Source organism: Mus musculus, chromosome 4, assembly GCF_000001635.26.
Source record: "Mus musculus strain C57BL/6J chromosome 4, GRCm38.p6 C57BL/6J".
In the NCBI taxonomy this organism is placed as follows: Eukaryota; Metazoa; Chordata; class Mammalia; order Rodentia; family Muridae; genus Mus; species Mus musculus.
Genome location: NC_000070.6, coordinates 107,397,983 through 107,417,163, shown reverse-complemented (window position 1 = coordinate 107,417,163; position 19,181 = coordinate 107,397,983). Strand labels below are relative to the sequence as shown.

Genomic DNA, 19,181 nt, shown 5'->3' with positions numbered 1-19,181 from the left:
GGGAGGCAAATCCATGCTCAGTGTGATTTAATGCCGACCAGGCCAATTCAATGGCTATTCAATTGGGCAGGTGAGGAATCACATTGAACACATGGGGATATGGAGGAAGGTTAAATAAAATGGCAGCTTCCTGTAACCTGGGCTTACTTTTAAGACGAGCAGAAGCCAGGCATGGTGAAACACACCTGCATAGAACCTAGCACTCAAAAGGCTCTGCCTTCAAATTAATTAGGCTAAAACATTCCTAACAAGTAGAATGGTAGTACACACTTGCTAGGAATGGTTGGACTGGTGAGGGACGGATGTGCTAAGTGATTGGACTTTAGGGGCTGGGAGAGCAAGAGCCAGTCTTCGTACCTAAAGGTGAAGTTCAAACTGACCTAAGTAAAGCTGGCAGGACCGTCAGCCTGGGGAATATAATCTGTTTAGAAATGCTATTTTGGCAAGAAAAGAAACCTGTTAAGAGATGGCTTTCAGCGCCTGCCGTCTTTGTTTATTTAGTTTTTGAAAAAAAGAGCCAAGAAAGGCAAGAAAGGGAGGGAGGGAGAGAGGGAGGGAGGGAGGGAGGGAGGGAGGGAGGGAGGGAGGGAGAGAGAGAGAGAGAGAGAGAGAGAGAGAGAGAGAGAGAGAGAGAGAGAGAGAGAGCGTTTGTGTTTCAGAATTCAGGCTCTTTGAAATGACTACCAACATCGATCATCCATCAACTGAGTCTGGTGTAGAGCGAAAGCTGTTACCTCTAAAGTTAGCCCCCTGCAGGCTTCATAAGCAACAACTCAGCCAAACCGCAATGGCTAATGAAACACACAGAGATTCAGTGTTTGATGAACAGTCTCAGTTAGGAATTGTCACTTTATTTTTCTACCAATTCAGTACTGATGATATACAGAAGGATATAAGCAGACTGCCATAAATACTAACAGGAAGACATACAAAACACTGCTGAAGAAACCAAGCACAGGAACGAGTGGGACTTCTCCATGCCTACTCACCAGGATAAGGGTGAGTGTCCCGTCACTCTGCACAAGCAGCCTGTGGCTTTGTATGTCCCACTAGAGACACACACAGAGGGGCTCGGAGCATGGTGTTACTAACAGGGACAAAGGCTTGTGAAGGCTAACTTCAGGCCATCACGTCAGCAGGCTGCAACTTCACCAAAGCCAACGCTTCTCTCCTGCTGGCCTCCCTCAAGTCCTCGTTGCATGCGGGAGGAAAGGTGCCTTTAAAAAAAAAGAGTGCCCACCAATATACAATGGAGAAAAAGAATGACCCCTCACCTTCCAGGGACTGTACAGGTCTGAGGGGATGGCAGTGTCCTGCTCCCCAGCAGGCAGACATGGTGTGGTCAATACCTCAGACACAGAACATCCAGAAAGATTCATATTTCTATCAAATATACTTTCACCCAGAGGAAGTGGGAAAGGCAAGAACCTAAACTGGACCAGACATTTCACAGGAGTAAGTCCAAGTTAAAATGAATGCTCTCTTTAGTGAGCTACACACATGCCACAGTTCTTTATGGAAACACAACATTTAGATTTGTCTCCCGAAATGCTTCAGTCAGAGGCAGCCAGCAAACACAAAAGGCCTATGGCTTTAATTCTGTTATCTAGCCAGGCTCCTCTGAGTATCTGAAGAAACCAACACACTGGAAACCCAACTTTCACAACACATCAAGAGAACTTCACACACAAGGTAGAGAGGGGACTTAAAAGACCCAAAACTTAACAATTAAGGTGAGGAATTGTCCCATAGAGACATTTTTAAGGCTAGCGGGATTCGTTTATAATTTGCCATGTGCTGGTTGAATGGGCAGTAGATCTGGGGCTAAAATACACTACTGTAAAGATGTAATACATTAATGAAGCCGACAAAGGCTAGGCATACACATCACATTTAAGACTCATATACAATACTGTGCTGACTTTAAAGAAAAAGATAACAGAAAAGGATTTATAAAGGAGGATTTGGCCCAAAGCTGGTCCAATGAATATCTGCCAGCAGGACCTCCCATGTTTCATCTCCAAAGAAATGATCTCATAAGTCATAAAATGACCGCCTGTACAGTACATCCGGGGCGTACCCGCTCCTGCGGAGAGCCTCTGACATTCACCTGCCTATCTGATGACTATGTGCTTTTGGCTCTAAAGCTTGGCCTACTGTGTTTTTATTAGCCAGTTAGCACAGCAGAGGCTGCTCCCATGTGAAGACAGACTAGACTCACAACATAATTTGACCTGGTAAAGACAAACCGTAGGGAAAGGGAAGTTTCCAGGTCTCCTTTTCCCCTCATTTGAAAACCTCTGCCAACTGTTTAATGTTATTTCAAAAAAGCAAGCAAGCCTGGCTAGGAAACAAGATGCCCTCATCCTCCACTAGCATCACACAGTGAACTCAGAGACGTTGCTCTACCCGAATGTGAATGCTTAGTCGTGTACCTTAAGATTTCAATTTTTCTACATTCCTTTATATAGAGTTAACATCTGTAAATCGAGACTCTTTTTGGACAATCATGCAAATTTAATTTGTCCCTGGAAACAAAAACACAACCTAACAGATTAACAAAATATGTCCTGTAGACAACATTTTTACTGTGAGTTTTTCTCCACCGTTACCATTTTTATCCTTTAGTAAACAAACTAATCTTAAGTTTATGTATTTTGAGAGTTTACAAAGAGCTAACCTCTTAGAGCAGCTGGGAAAGACCACCTGCTTTAACTTCTGAGCTGGCTCCACTCTTTTCAAAAGTAAATTCTACAAACAATTGTGAATAATCATTATCAAGTTATATGAGCAAGAGACAGTTCGGCTGCCATAGACGCTCCTGTAAAACTGAATAAAGATTTTATTATACCACACACACAAAAAGCACTGGGTACAGAAAAGGCAGTTTTCGGTTATTCTGCTGAGAATTTCTTTCCATGATTTCTCCCATTAAAGTATAGTTTTCAAAGCAAGCACCACGACAAAGGAAGCGTCTAATTAGTCCGCTCTCTTCTGATCCAAGAATGCTCAACATTTACTGTCCCATCTGTAGTTGTATCAGCAGGGTAATGAACACAGTTTATATTACTTCACTATTCTTTGAACTCCAAGAATTGCTGAAGTCTTTTCTGATGTTCTGCAGATGCCTGCACAGCGCTAAATGAAACATAAATGCAAAGCATAAGCTTTAGTCTGCATTAAGTGAACCACAGAGCGCACAGTCAATATTTTTCAAAACAATTAAAAATGAATAGAAATCTTCACTTACTTAGTACTTCTGAAAAAACAGGATGAAAACATTTTTTAATCTAATGAAGGCAAGGGCTTGCATGGGGCAATGGCATGTTCCTACCTTCTCAAAGACCAGAGCAAATGCAGACTGACAAGTGCAGGCACCGCTCTAACCTGCTCTACTACGGAACCTGCTGTGCAGAGTTCCAGGCCCTGCAGTACATTTTCTGGATTTTATTATTTTATTCAAACCAGATTCAAACATTATCTTTGAATTGTGGAGTATTTGAATTGCCTTTAATATAAAATCCTTTAAACTAAAATGTTTGGTTAAAACACAATAGATTCCATTAATCGTTTTCAAAGGTAACAGCTTGGTGGCTTGGATTTATTTCTCCCTTTGAACGTGCACTATGTATGGCGGGACGAGGTTGTCCCTCCACTCTGCATCACCTTGGCAGAAGGCAGCCAGATACACCCTAGAAGTAGTATACAACTTCTTTGCAAACTTTTGGGGTAAAAATTGAACACAATAAAAATGTTGGTTTTCTAGTTCTTCTGTTTGTTTGTTTATTTTTTGAGACAAGGTTTCTCTGTGTAGCCCTGGCTGTCCTGGAACTCACTCTGTAGACCAGGCTGGCCTCCAACTCAGAAATCCGCCTGCCTCTGCCTCCCAAGTGCTGGGATTAAAGGTGTGAGCCACCACGCCCGGCAGTTTTCTAGTTCTTAATTAGTAATAGAATCATCACTGAATGATAAAACTCCAGACAGCTGAAGATCACCCTTTTCAGTACCACAAAATTCTTGTTTGAATGCCTTTGCTACATATTATCCTACAATGCCTCATGATCATCTCTGCTTCCTGACCATGAAGAAACCTCCAACGGGGCCACTAACGATCAACTTGCCCCATCACTCTCCCCTCTACTAGCAGGTAGAGACTTGCCCTAAGCTCTAAGCTCTGCTACTTGATTTCGCTGTTAGTTGGAAGTAAACCAAATCTGTCTAATTTTGAACTAACGGAGCTAGCTATGATGGCTCACATCTGTAATTCCTGCATTCAGGAGGCAGAGGCAGGCAAATCTCTAAGATCAAGGCTGGTCTGGCCTACATGGCAAGTTCTAGGACAGCTAGGACTACATAGAGAGACCCTGTGTCAAAATATAAAGAGTTTACCTTGTCTGCATCTGGTTCTCAGGGTAGAACTCCAGGTAAATAATTAGGTATTATGCAGTCATAATAAAATGTATTCCAGGCTTTTCACATATGCATGATCCCATTTTTTTCTCTATCAACACCAAACAAAGCAAAGTAGGGGCCTGAACACCATCTACAGGTTTAGATCTAGGGGCCAAGGGGCTCACTGATTAAGAGTGCAGACATTAGCTAGAATCAGAGTTAGCAAGATCTGGTGTGAATCCTGGCTCTGTAACTGACTACCTGTGTGGCCTGGCCCTGGCTGAGATGCTTCAGGAACTCCCCACGACCCCAGACAGCCAAGTCTGTAACCAGACAACCCCACAAGCTTGAGCGACTCCCCTGTACCACTGTCCTGGCTCTGCTCATCGGTGCCAGTTAAACATAAAATCTGGCTTTCCTCGGAGGAAGAGAAAGGCAGAACCTCCATCTGCCATCTGCCAGCTCTCTTAGCTAATGAGTCCTTATCCCCGGTACCTGGCAACTTAGGGGCAAACTAGTGCTGGAAATGCAAAGAAGATAGATATTTAAGAGCAAGCCAGACCTCCTGTTAGGTTCATGTTCTAGCACAAACATACTTTCTGACAAGATTTAACTGCTCTGTGTCTCCGCTGACACCTCTGTGTCAATGAGGATAACCCCTGCCTCTCACTAAATTGTTGAGAAAAAAATAAACAGAAAGCTACAATCCATGGTCATGGTCATTGTATTGGACAGCATGGGTCTGGACATTAATACATACTTTTTGTTTCCTTTTAGGCAATTTAATAAATGTCTCAATGACACAGGGTCATTTACAGTTCTTTTCTATTCTCACACACAACTGATGTGTGCCAGGACTATCTGCTGTTACTACTGCCTTGTGCCACGGAAGTACAACAAAACAAGCAGGCAGTATACAGTATTCTGTTTGCTGCCTGCATACAGCAAGGCACAACCACCTCTCCTGCCTTCTAGAGCTCATGTCTAATTACAATAAACATAGCTTAGTTAGGAAGCCAGTATCCTTCATCCTGTCCAGCCAGAGCATTTCATGAGAGCAAAGCAGTAAACACCAATGAAACTAAATATAAACAGGCCCGGCGTTTGTGGTTTCTCTCTGGTTCAGTTTCTGAAGGTGTTGATCTGCCGGTGTTTGTCCAGCATGATTCACAAAGCGCCACAGCCTCATTTATGGAATATCCTGCTCATCCAGGGAACCAAGGCTTAGCTTCCTGACCAAAATGTAACAAGAAAATTATTTTTGATACTCTTTTTTGGAAAGGCACTAAGGATTCTTTTCTCTTTTAAGGATCTTTGGTGACTTTAAAAAAAATATGTATCATATACACATCACATTTGCTATTTTACAACTTTGTCATTTGCAAGAAATCCCCAGAGATGGTCATACCAAGTCCATATGTAAGCTCTTAATCCCAGAGGCCCATCAAGGACCTAGAAAAAACTTTCAATGCACAAGCCTTCTCGTATTAGCTCTTGGAGAACTCCTAAGGGCAGGCCCGCAGTGTGCTCGGATGGGTAACTTACTTCAGATGTTCACCAAACGTGGTGGTTATACGGTAGATAGCGGTTTTCAGGGAGGCCCTGAAAGCAAATCTCAATGTTTTGTAGGACGTGTCCACAAGGCTTCCTGAAGCTCGGGGTGGTTTACTAGAAGCATGAGGCAGCTTGAAGTACTTGTCGACAGCCTAGACCAGAAAGAAAGAAAACACATTAGTTCAGACTATCACGAAAGGCCGTGCAGGCGAGAAGGCCTGCGATGTCTCGGTGGGTGAAGACACTGCAGCAAAGCCAGATGACCCGGGTTCACAGGAGTCAATCTCACAGCCCACATAGGAGCGATCTGACTCTAAAGCTGCTCTCTGACGTCTACAAGCACACTGCATGCACATACCCACTAAGCAAACAAATGCAAAAAACAAAAGGAAAACACCAATGTTTTAAGTAATAAATTTTAAAAAGTCAATCTAACAAATGAAATTGTTATTATTGGTTGCATATACATCTACAAAGACATGTGTGTTCTTTAGTGACCAATCACAATACTTCCAAAACACCTGTTCTGGGACACCCCAAGTTCCATGACCCAGCAGAGCCCCAAGACCCCATGCTGTTTGTCACTGGTGACAGAGTGACTTTCATCCTTTTCTCTTTCTTTGTGATGAGCAGAGGCCATACACAGTGAAACCAACAGATAGGAAGCAAAAGCTTTAAAAGGCCAAAGACAAATAATAGAATTTAAAAATAACACAACTATTACAGTCAGAGGAGCAAAAGGTAGAGGTGAGGACGTCAGCCTCTGACGGCAGAGAGTCACTGGCCTCTGGAGCCAGTGAGAGCACATCACACACATTTATTCACACCAAAGATACAGCCACCAGGAAGGAAACTGCTCCAGCCGTCCTGTTGTCATTTTTCAAGCCCTTGTGTGTCATCTTGTTGTTCTTTCCCATTTTAGCACCCTATTTTTGCTCAAGGGTAAAACATTCCCTATTCCTGTGGATTTTGATGATAGTTCTTTTGTTTTCTTATACTTTCCACCCTTTCGCTGCTTTTGGTCTCTATCAGTCATATTAGAGACTTTCCTCAGATCTGGTGATGCTCAGCTCCTGACTGCAAATGGAACCTCCCAAGGAGCTAACAGTGATCAGCTGGGCTCTGAGGTGAACTCCACCTCAGTCACGTGAAGTCTTTGTCCCTAGATCACCCTGGGGACAGTCACCCACGAGCCTGTGTGAAAGGCTGGGCCAGTGTTCATTAGAACTCATCTTGTGCAGAATGCCCACACTGGCAGGCCTCTGTCAGGCGGGGCCCATGTCCTGCTCTCTAGGGGATGAACCTAGGTGGCAGTGGGAACAGAACAGGTGGCAGCCCAACTGGTTTCGGATTCACCCTCTTTTGGAACCTAACCTTGGTTGGAAAGGTACCCAGAGCTTTCCCACTGCCAACGTAGGACCTGCCTCTGGAATCTGCTAAGCACAACAACTCAACATCTGCTTTCCAGCTCCACAAACTGTGCTATTGATTCCAACCCTGCTTATGGATTTATGTATTTTAACAATAGTAGAATTTTGGAAAAGGAACAAAATTTAATGCATATGTTAAGTCTGCCATGTTAACTTCAAGTCCAATCATTTGTTCTTTCGCAACAATCACTTATTAGAGCATTTCCTGAGGCTGGGGCATACTTGAAATACTTTTAGGCAGTATGGGAGGTAGTGTTCAGAGAAACATTTGAGCAATATTAAGTAACCCCAAGTCATAACAGAGACGTGATTCTCGCTGTGATTTTCTCAGCCATCATTAGTTACTTACTACCTGGATGCAGTAAACTTGCTATTTTTGTAGTCTAAGGTTACACTACCTCCTGGATTCTCTTAGTGCCACATCCACATGCATGCATGCACACACGCAGACACACATAGTAGCCTACAAAACACTGACAGAAGAATGACATGACAATGTGAAATGAATATACAAATATAAGTCAGAACATAAAGGTAGCAAACCTTTAGCATTTTTCAGTTTTAGTCTAGAGACAAAAATAAAAACAAAAATGAACCAGAGTATTCCTCTTTAGTCCTGGTGGCCTGGAACTTGCTGTGTAGACCAAGCTGACCTGAGCAAGACTCCCCTGCTTCTGCCTCCTGCTTGCTGGTATTAAAGGCCTGGGCTACTATACCAGGCTCACATTTTTCAGTTTAAAGGTAAGATGCAACTGAAATGGGAAACTACCCTCTGTATGCAATCAGCTGCCCAACAGCTGCCATGAAAAATCTGAAACACATCTCATCTGTAAATACTGATTTAAAATTGAAGATGTATTCCTAATACATTCAAGGTCACCAAAAGTTCTGTTGTGTTTGTACAATCAAAATGCAATTAGTGTTTAAAATTTTAGGATTTTGTTGAAGAAAACACAGACATTTCCTTTGCAATATAGTTACAAATAGTTCCACTGTCAGGGATTTTTGGTTTTTTGGTTTTGTTTTGTTTTTTAAGACAGGATTTCTCTGTGTAGCTCTGGCTGTCCTGGAACTCACTTTGTAGACCAGGCTGACCTCGAACTCAGAAATCCGCCTGCCTCTGCCTCCCAAGTGCTGGGATTAAAGGCATGTGCCACCACTGCCCGGCAGTTTGTTTTTTTTTTAAAGATTCATTTATATATTTTATGTATATAAGTACACCATTGCTCTCTTCAGACACACCAGAAGAGGGCATCAGATCCCATTACAGATGGTTGTGAGCCACCATGTGGTTGCTGGGAATTGAACTCAGGACCTCTGAAAGAGCAGTTGGAGCTCTTAACCACTGAGCCATCTCTCCAGCCCCCTCCCTCCCTTTTTTAAAGATTTGTTTATTTATTTTATGCACCGTCAGGGTTATAAATACAAACCAAGGGACTGATACAAGGACCACACTGACTTCACCACAGTCCCCATCCTTATCTGGACATCTCCACTAATTTCCATACTCTCATAAATTAAGTTTGGGGCACAAATACCATAAAAGATCAAGGGAAACTGGCATGTACAGTCTCTGAAGAATAGATGATGAACTTATAAAATATTGTTCTTGCTGCTGAGTGACTTACTAGTGGGAATCCACATATATTTTTCTTTCTTCTTAAGAATAGATTGTTCGGGGCTGGAGAGATGGCTCAGCGGGTAAGAGCACTGACTGCTCTTCCAGAGGTCCCGAGTTCAAATTCCAGAGGTCCTGAGTTCAAAACCACATGGTGGCTCACAACCACCTGTAATGAGATCTGATGCCCTCTTCTGGTGTGCCTGAACAGCTACAGTGTACTCATATATAATAATAATAAATAAATCTTTAAAAAAAAAATAGATTGTCTATGGCTGGCACGTGTGTGTTTTCATGTGTATGTATGTATATATACACATACACACATACAGACTATTATTCTGTCAGAACTATTTATCATGTATGTGAATCACACATATGACATAGTGCCCATGCGCAGATCAAAGGACAGTGTCAAGACTGCACTCTCCACATTAAGACAGTTTCTCACTGTATACGCCAAGCTAGATGGCCAACAGACTTCCAGGAATTTTCCAGTCTCTGCCTCTCATCTTGCCATAGGCATACTGAGATTAAAGCTATACACTGAGGCTGGAGAGATGGCTCAGAGTTAAGAGCACTAGCTGCTCTTGGGAGACCAATGTTCTATTCCCAGCACACACAGAACAGCTAACAACCTTTTCAACTCCAGTTCCAGAGAAGCTAACACCCTCTTCTGGCCTCTGTAGGCACCAAGCATGCAAATGGTATACAGACTTACATGTAGGCAAAATATCTATACACATAGAATAATTTTAATTTTTAATTATGAAAGTGATACACATTGCCACTCAGCTTTACATGGGTTTGAACTACGTAACATGCTTAAACAGCAAGTGCTTTACAAACCCATCTTCCTAGACCTGTGTTTTAGTTAGAGCTTCTTTCCATGTTTCTAAAGCTAGTCTATATCTCAATGTGTATGTAGTACTGGCTGGCATCAAACGAGCATTTCTCCTGTCTGAGCTGCCCATGAGGTAGATTACAGGCATGCGCTGCCATGCTTGATTCCCAAATCTTAAAAGATAATCAATGTCCCAATCATTAAATTTCAGAACCATGCTGCCGAACTCAACTGCTATTCAGACATTGCTGCCGAGCACTTGAAATGTGACAGCACTGAACTCAGATGAGCTACAGTAAGATACACACTGGATTTCCAAAGACAGAGTGAAGAAAAGGATAAAAAATACCTTATTAACAACTGTCCACAGCTGGGCGTGGTGGCGGACACCTTTAATGCCAGCACTCAGGAGGCAGAGGCAGGTGGATTTCTGAGTTCGAGGCCAGCCTGGTCTACAAAGTGAGTTCCAGGACAGCCAGGGCTACACAGAGAAACCCTGTCTTGAAGAAAAAAGCAAAACAAACAAACAAAAAAAAATTGTACACTGATCACAGTAAAATGACTGAGCTAAGTAAAATAAATCAACACGAATTTGAATTATTAACAGCTGCACTCTGTTGATACAGCTTCACAAAGCTGAGCTGCTGCTGCCCGACTGCGTCCTCCTGCTTTGTCTAAGCAACCGCTAAGTAGAGCAGCATTCCATCCACTGCCACCATCAGCACAAGATTTTTGTTGCTGTTTTGACAAAAAACAAACAAACAAACAAACCCTGAATTCAAGGCTAGAGCGATGGCTCAGCAACTTGCTGTTCTTGCAGAGGCCTCAGGTGTGGTTCTCAGCACCAACACGGCAGCTCCCAGTCATGTTACCCCACTTCTGGGCACTCGGACGCAATGCGCTCTTTTGGCCTACACAGGCAATGAGCTACACATGGTGCTCACATGCACATGCAGGCAAAGCATCCATCCACGTGTAAAATCCATACGGAGCGTTTTGTTTGCTTGCTTTTGAGAAGGGGTCTCTCGATGTGATCCTGGCTATGCTGGAACTTGCTCTGCAGACCCAGCCTGCCTCTGCCTCCGCCTCACATGTGATGGATGAAAGGTGTGCACCAGCACACTCCGCTGAAGACGTCTTAAGATCTGCACTACCAACTGTCCTTTATGAATGATAACCATAAAGACCTGCGTCCAAACTTCTTACATAGTTTCTTGGAAATGTACAAATATAATTTTAACATTCTTACCCGAAATGGGGGAAATTATTATTAATAGGGAAATATTTCTTAGGATAGCAACAAATTGTTCAAACGACTAGAAATGTCAAATCACTGTGCCCTCACAATACACCTGCCCTTGAATTTTTGTTTTTATTTGTTTGGTTTTTTTTGAGACAGGGTTTCTCTGTAGCCCTGGTTGTCCTGGAACTCACTCTGTAGACCAGGCTGGCCTCTAAGCCAGAGGTCCACCTTGCTCTACCTCCTGAGCACTGGCAGTAAAGGTCTAATCCACCACTGGGGCCACTGTCCTTGGATTTTAAAAGGAGTCACTCCATCTAATGTATAACTGCAAGAGACTGACTTTATTGAAGTTTTGTAAGTAAATTGTTTTTTGAAAGGCTCCAAATTAAGAATAAAACCACAACCCTGTCTCGGAAAACCAAAAAAAAAAAAAAAAAAAAAAAAAGGAATAAAACCACAAAAGCACCAATCTCTTGTGTGTATGGGGCATGTACACATGAGTGTATGAATGTGCACACTTGTGAAAACTTGGAGTTTTCCCATCTTGCTTCCCTCAGTGGCTTTCCATCTTACTATCTTATCCTCTCTCCAGCAAGGATGAGGTTACAGCCATATGAGCCATGCCGGGCTTTTCTCCTGGGCCCTAAAGATCCAAATTCAGGAGCCAAAGCTTTTACAGCAGGCACACATTTACTCCAGTCCAAAACAATCTTCAGTTAAAACTGCTCAAAAAAGAAATGCATCAGGGTTAAAGAAATGAACTAATTATTCTCACCATCTCTAATCCTTATTAACATCCATGCATAACAAAGGACAGGGAATTCTCAGGTTCAGGGACTTCAAAACAATAGTATCTACAGAGAAATTAAACCCATTGTCTTTTCTTATTTTAACTGCCTTATCCCCAAAATTCTGGAAAAAAAACAAAAACAAACCACCATCACTACCACCTCCACCACCACCACCACCACCACCACCACCACCTCCACCTCCACCTCCACCACCACCTCCACCACCACCTCCACCACCACCTCCACCACCACCACCACCACCTCCACCACCACCTCCACCACCACCTCCACCACCACCACCACCACCACCTCCACCACCACCTCCACCACCACCTCCACCACCACCACCACCACCTCCACCACCACCTCCACCACCACCACCACCACCTCCACCTCCACCTCCACCTCCACCACCACCACCACCTCCACCACCACCTCCACCACCACCTCCACCACCACCACCACCACCACCACCACCTCCACCACCACCTCCACCACCACCTCCACCACCACCTCCACCACCACCACCACCACCTCCACCACCACCTCCACCACCACCACCACCACCTCCACCACCACCACCACCACCACCACCACCTCCACCACCACCACCTCCACCACCACCACCACCACCACCACCACCTCCTCCTCCTCCTCCTCCTCCTCCTCCTCCTCCTCCTCCTCCTCCACCACCAAAACCCACTGACAGCTAAAAGTTTTGTTCCTCTGGGGGGCAAAAACTGACCTAAACTCTGTCATCTGGTAGAAAAACCTGACCTGACCTGACATAAGTTATTTATAGTCCTCATCTCCTTACCCACACATGCTTAGCTACGTCACAGAAGATAAAATATTCATTTTCTTCCTAGGGGACCTACCTCAGATACTGTAAGGAGCATAACAGAGTTTGCCTATGTATAAGTCTAAAGTGGTACACTTAAAATAATCTTTAGGGACTGGCAAGAGGACCTAAGTTTAATTCCCAGCACCCACACAGCAGCTCACAACTCTCTGTAACTCCAGCTACAGGGCATTTCACCTAGACACACATGCAGGCAAAACAATAATGCAGATGAAATAAAAACAAATAAATCATTAAAAAAGAATTTAAATCTAAATTCTCAAGATATGATATGGTTTGAGACAGCATACTATCTTAAACATATATCCTAGCTATAGGAAGCCAAACTAGATTTCTACTTTTAACAATAGTTATGTTTCCTTTTAAAATTAAGTTAAAATGAATGACTTAAAATATTACAAGAAAAAAGCTCAAGTGATTAAGTATGGTTAGGACAATGGAAGTTATGTGGTGAGGAGCAGCTAAGATCAAGCTTTTGAATGTAGGTTCAATCTAGGCAACGGTGGTTCATAACAATCTCTGCAGTACCTGTAGTATAGAGAAAAATACTCCTCAGTCAATGCCACACAAGCATCCCTTGTATGTGGGCCTTGCTCTCATGCAGACCACATGCGTGAGGAGACTCTCAAGTAAGAAGCAAGAACCTGAAATGAAGAGTGATACCCAACACAGCACGCTAACGGGCAATTACTCTTGCAGAAAAAATTTACCACTACTTATACTTTGGGCCCAAAGAAGCCTACAGAGAGAATGCTATTATGAGAGTAACTGCCTACTTACATTTCCAGTCATACATTAGCAAAAGCCAAAATAAAGGCAATCAGAAGTGTTCTCACACATTGCTAAAGTCTCCAAGGAGACAAACTGGCCTGTGGGTGAAAGCACTCTCAGTAGTGATGACTTGACTACCGTAAGGGACAACTGAGATGAGCGCTTCCAAAGCACCATCTCAAATAACAACCGGCTAAAGCAGCCATGCGGCAAGCTATGTGCATGTTAATAGCACCTGCTATTTAACCATAGTCTCAACAGGTAAAGAAACCATTCTAGACCCTTATAGCTAAATTATTCCTGAGAAACCTCATAATTCTGTAAAATACAGGATTATGAATATCCCAATCTAAAATTTTGGGAGTCAAAATGCTTTAAAATCTGAAATGCTCCAAAATGGATTCCGAGATATTTCAGATGAGGGATCCCCCAATTACTAAAGTCTACCCAAATATTTTCAAATCTGAAAAACCTCAAAATCTAAAACACCATGTGTGCAGGTGCCAGAAGTCAACCTCAGGTGGCATTCCTCAGCCACTGTTTGATGAGTTACTAGCTGTTTAAGCTTACTAGGAGCTGGAGGTCACTGGTTGGAGAGGCTGACCAGTGAGCCCAGGGGTCACATCCCTGAGACTTTAAACCAGCACGCTGCTCTTCTGTAGTTGCTCAGGAGCAAGTTCACCCGCCTGCTTGTGTGAGCACCCGACTGACTGAGCAGACACTGGAAGCGCGTCAGCACCGAGCACTCTAGCAGTGACAACTGACATGTATTCCCTCTTCATGGATTTGACACTGATCTCAGAAAGCAGAACTAATTATTCTGGCTGGCCACTCAGAAAGCAGTAAGGCCTGGCTATGAATTTGGTGCTGTCTGCTCTAGACTGTTGCTGGTGGCACCCCCAAAAACTTCTTAGGGACAAACCCTGGTGTTGATGTGGCAGCTCTGTTGCACTGCACAGGAGTGCTGACAACACAGTCACGAGAAAAAGCTCTTACTAACCATGCCAGATACCTGAGTGCTACACAGAGTGGATTGACCCTCCACACTCCTGAGGCGAGAACTACTCAATCACCCAGATGTGAGCACTCAGACAATGTATCCTTTTGTGCATTTCATAATTTCCGACATGGAGACGTAGCTTCTAATGAATGGAATCTTGAATGCTAAGAAATGCAACAAACGCCTTCCCCAATAAAACCCAACCCTATTTGACTCCAGATCTGACACTCTGGCACTTGTGTCAGATGGCCATTCCTTCTTAAGTGAAGAAACGTACACCTTTGCCAAGCCCTAAAGAGGTAATCTGATACATGGACTACTCGGGACTTGGGGTCCAAAAGCCTGGTTTCCAATTCTGACTCAACCATTTACTGAGTATGATTTTGATTGAATAAATCATAGCAATATGTAGTCTTTCAAGAAAAATTCAGTGACACAAAACAAGCCTTGTCTTAACTTCCCAAGCTGTTACATTTTTATAAACCATTTCCTTCTGAGTACTGTACCTATGTTAAGTCAAACTACATAAAATTCTAGAGAAATGAGATATACACCCTGATTGCAGGATTCTGGTGAAAACTCTCTGGGATTTTTATGAATGCCAATTTTCACTGACAACTTTATGGGATTAAGAAACACCTAGGTGACATACCTCAGGGTATGTCTGTCTATCAGGTGACATACCTCAGGGTATGTCTGTCTATCAGGGTGTTACAGGACATTTGTTCACACTGAACCCTGAAATTGTGTTATTTACTGAAAAAAACCTGTTTCTAGTTGTGGTGTGGTTCAGCCCTTAGCAAACACCTTGATCCCCTCTGGCTGGAAGGTGGACATGATCTTGGTACACATCTTTAATCCCAAACAACGAAGGTAAAATTAGTTTGCAGAAGGAAGCACCCATGTTTGAAAGTGATGTCTAATTGAGTGGCAGACAAAGCGATGAATCAGAGAAAGATTTGACAGAATAGGATCTGCCCAACTCTCATGAGAAGATAGAGGAAAGGAAATCTAATTAATGGGTAGTGAAGAGAGAGAGGCAGTTTTAGAGAGACAGGTTGAAGAGCAAACAAGCTAGACATAGGTAGACAGAATGAATCAAGAAATGAGAATGAGCCAGAAGATTAGAACAGATTGCCAAAGTTAGTATGAGGACAAGCAGAGCAATTCAGGTAAGACTAAGAGAAAGGAGGCGACTGAATCAGTCAGTTCAAGAGGAGTTTGAGCCAGAACAGCAGAATTGAATCAGCCAACTAGAGTTTAGAAAGACCCAGGAAAGGGTACGCGTATTCAGCAGCAAGTCTCAGAAGCTAAAAGTCTAGGTCTAGATTAGACTGTAGGAGACTGGAAGCTTCCAGGACTGGGCTTAGGTTAGCAAACCAAGGCAGCCTTGGAGATGACAATCAGGCTACTTTTACATGTGGGGGTTTCCAGAGATAAGACTACTTTCCTTGAATGTGAATTAACCCCATGCCAGAGACGTAGTGATGTCCAGACTAAATAAGGAGGACAAAAGGAAAGACGTATGATCACTGGAAACCTCTTCTGTGCTTTTGGTTGGTAGCATGGACACGCTGCTCCTGTCATCATGCCTTCTTTACCATAATGTACTGTTTGCCTGGGAACCCATACAACCCCTCCTTCCCCTAAGTCATAGTGAGGAGAAAACAGTTTTAACTAACACACCTTCAAACTTAAAGCCCTGGCCCTCACGAATATTTTTCCCCCTCACTTCCTTCTAACCTCTTTATCCCCAAGGAACCCTTTCTACCTCTCATTTCCAAAACTATCTTAGTTTGGGACCATCAAGACAATTCAACGGATAAAGGTACTTGCTATCAAGCTCGCTGCCCTGAATTTGATCCCCGGGACACACAAATGGTGGCAGAAAACCAACTCCTGACAATTGCCCTCTGCCCTCCACCAAAGGCACGTGCCCCACAATCTCAGTTCAGAATTATCTGTTAGGTTCTGTCATCATCCTGCATTTCTATGCGCTGAGTCCTTACAACAGTACTTAGTTCTAGCCTACAGGCTCCTACTGGACAAGAATCCTGTCTGTAGTTCCTACTCTATGTCATTCCATGGTAACTCCTAGATAGCGGAGTATTTGTTGGATGAATGAATCTGTGAACAAAATCAATTTCAATGTTCCAAGATCAAAATCTCACTTGCAGATAATGAGATAAAAACAGGGCAGGTCTCCTGACTCTCAACATTTAAGGTACCGCGCTCTCCAGATGAACAGGACGGACGGTGCTGAGGGTTGCATGGGATAAATGAATATACCCTAGGCCACTCAACTGTCCCGTGACTTTTCTCCCCGTTGCTAGAGAATGTAGCCCAGGGCTTTGCCTCTGGGCATACTACAGGCAAGTGCTTCACCACTGAGCTAATCCTCAGCCCTCTTGATCCTCTTCTTTGAGACTAGGTCTCATTAAGTTGCTCTGGCTAACTTTGAACTCATTTTTTAACCAAGGTGAGGAATGAAGTTACAATTTTCCTTTCTCATCTTCCTGGAGAACTGAGATTTTATGCCTGCATAACTAGGTCAAAAAGGAAGGAAGGAAGGAAGGAAGGAAGGAAGGAAGGAAGGAAGGAAGGAAGGAAGGAAGGAAATCTCATTCTGTAGTTTTGGCTGTTCTAAACCTTACAATATAACCAGGCTCCCCTTGAACTCATGGATCCATCTGTCTTTACCTCCAGGATGCTAAAATTAAAAAATGTGTACCACCATGCCTAGCCTCAAAAAAATCGTACACACAAATACATATATACAAACTTAAAATCCATAGCCAGGTGATGATGGCACATACCTTTAATCTCAGTACTCGGGAGGCAGAGGCAAGCACATCTCTTGTGAGTTCAAGTCCAGCCTGGTCTATAGAGCAAGCTCCAGGACAGCCAGGGCTACACAGAGAAACCCTGTCTTGGGGGGATATGGCGGGGTGTGGGGGGAGACACAAACAAAAAACATCTTAGCCCACAACTTTTTACCTCTAAAGACCTCTTTAAAGACAACAATTACTGAAATTAAGCAAGATGGCAGCTGTTTCCCTACCCAAATTAACTACCACAAACTCAGCAATGCTCTCCAATGAATTTCTATTTTGACTAATCAAAATCTTGGGGAAGTAGCTGGATACTTGTTAGGATACAGGTTAATTAAATCAGATGACCTGGCCTCCAGCAGAAACGATATCAGGATAACCATTTCTCCATTCTTTGACCTTGAATTGCTTAAAGGGTGAGAGTCTCCCAGCCCTTTCTTAAAAGGGGAGAGCCCCCAGTCCTGGGTGAGAGCCTCCCAGTTCTTTCCGTTTTGCCTTTAAAGGCTCACAGCTAAATGACTGATGCTATTGCCAATGAGAAGTCAGACAGACTAGTACCTCACAAATGCCCCTTAGTAGCCAGCCAGAAGCTAATACTGCACAACTTGCCTTGAGTTACTAAGCTGCAAGTTACTTTCTTGATCACAGAACATAAAACCAGAGACATAAAAGAGAACTAATATGACTGGCACAACATCTCTGCCTCCTTGAAATAAGGAGCAGTCATTATAATCAGCCCACAGCATCTGAATTGCCATTCAATTCAACACCCAGAAGAGATGGCTTCACTTGCTTATCCAGTAATCAAGCAGATCAACAGACATCCAACAAGCATCTTAATAAGCACCTGTCACTAGCCAGGCCATATCATAGGAGTCACTAGCCAGGCCATATCATACGCTAGGAATAAGAAAATGAGAAGGTGGATCCTGGCTTCTGTTCTACTAATTGAGTGCTGACATGGGAATTACACAGCAGAGCCAGAAGAAAGAAAAGTACATTCAAGACAAAGAACAGTCATGTAAGTCACGCTTGAGGGAAAACAGAATAATCTACAGTGGCTTTAAGGCAGATGGCACAAGGGAGAAATGGCAGTGTCTAGTCAGGACGAGAGGATCTTGGGTAAGAGGTGGTGGGAGCAGTAAGGAATGACAAAGGCCTGAAGATAAGTCAGGAACAACTGGGAAAAGAATGGGTGGGTAGCAGATGCAGGATGTTTTGACAGTTTGGGGATGGGGAACTTAAAAACACAAAGATGTAGATAGCATCTACTACTAAAGTGGCTGAAGTAAGAGACTGTAAGGCCTGACCTGGAGAGGGAAGACCCTCAGCCAAGGCAGGAGCTGAAAGGCAAGGAACCAGGAAAATGCTCTGTGATGCAAGAGCACAGAGGGCTGGGCTTGGAGAAAGGGCTGTTCTACATTTACCTTCCTTCCCAAAGCACTAAATTATAATTTAGTGTTGACTTTAATTATGAACAGGGACATCAAAGCAGTTACTGCATTAAAGATGTCACCACTACCTTCACATCCTATTATTGCTGTTACAGTTATCTAAAAGCACCATTCACCCAACTGCTTCAAAATGATGACAAAGCATGAACTCATGGACAGAGCCTCCCACTTAAAACAATCAGAAAGCACAGATCAAGATAGCATAAACTCGTATCTTGATAACTACAACTCAATATAATTGATTTCCTTCCTAGCCCTAAGGGCTTTAAGAACACTACTGGACTGGTAGGATGGCACAGCAGGCAGTAGTGCTGGGGGTCAGGCCTGAGGATATCTGTGACTTCAACAGGAGCCTCACAAAGGGACCTGAATTCTCACAAGTGTCAGCCCC

General features: G+C 43.4%; 1 protein-coding gene across 2 annotated transcripts in view; it reads right to left on the bottom strand.

Moving 5' to 3' along the window:
- Window positions 1–817: 817 nt before the first annotated feature.
- Window positions 818–19,181, bottom strand: part of Ndc1 (NDC1 transmembrane nucleoporin) — a 48,300-nt gene continuing 29,936 nt past the window's right edge. For both annotated transcript variants that reach the window (NR_165083.1, NM_028355.4), the window contains exons 17-18: window positions 5,938–6,098; window positions 818–3,138 (exon numbers count right to left, since the gene is read on the bottom strand). Coding sequence is in view for 1 of the 2 variants with exons in the window: in NM_028355.4 (NP_082631.1) it covers window positions 3,075–3,138; window positions 5,938–6,098 (225 nt within the window). In the remaining variant the exon portion in view is untranslated. The remainder of the gene's footprint in view (window positions 3,139–5,937; window positions 6,099–19,181) is intronic.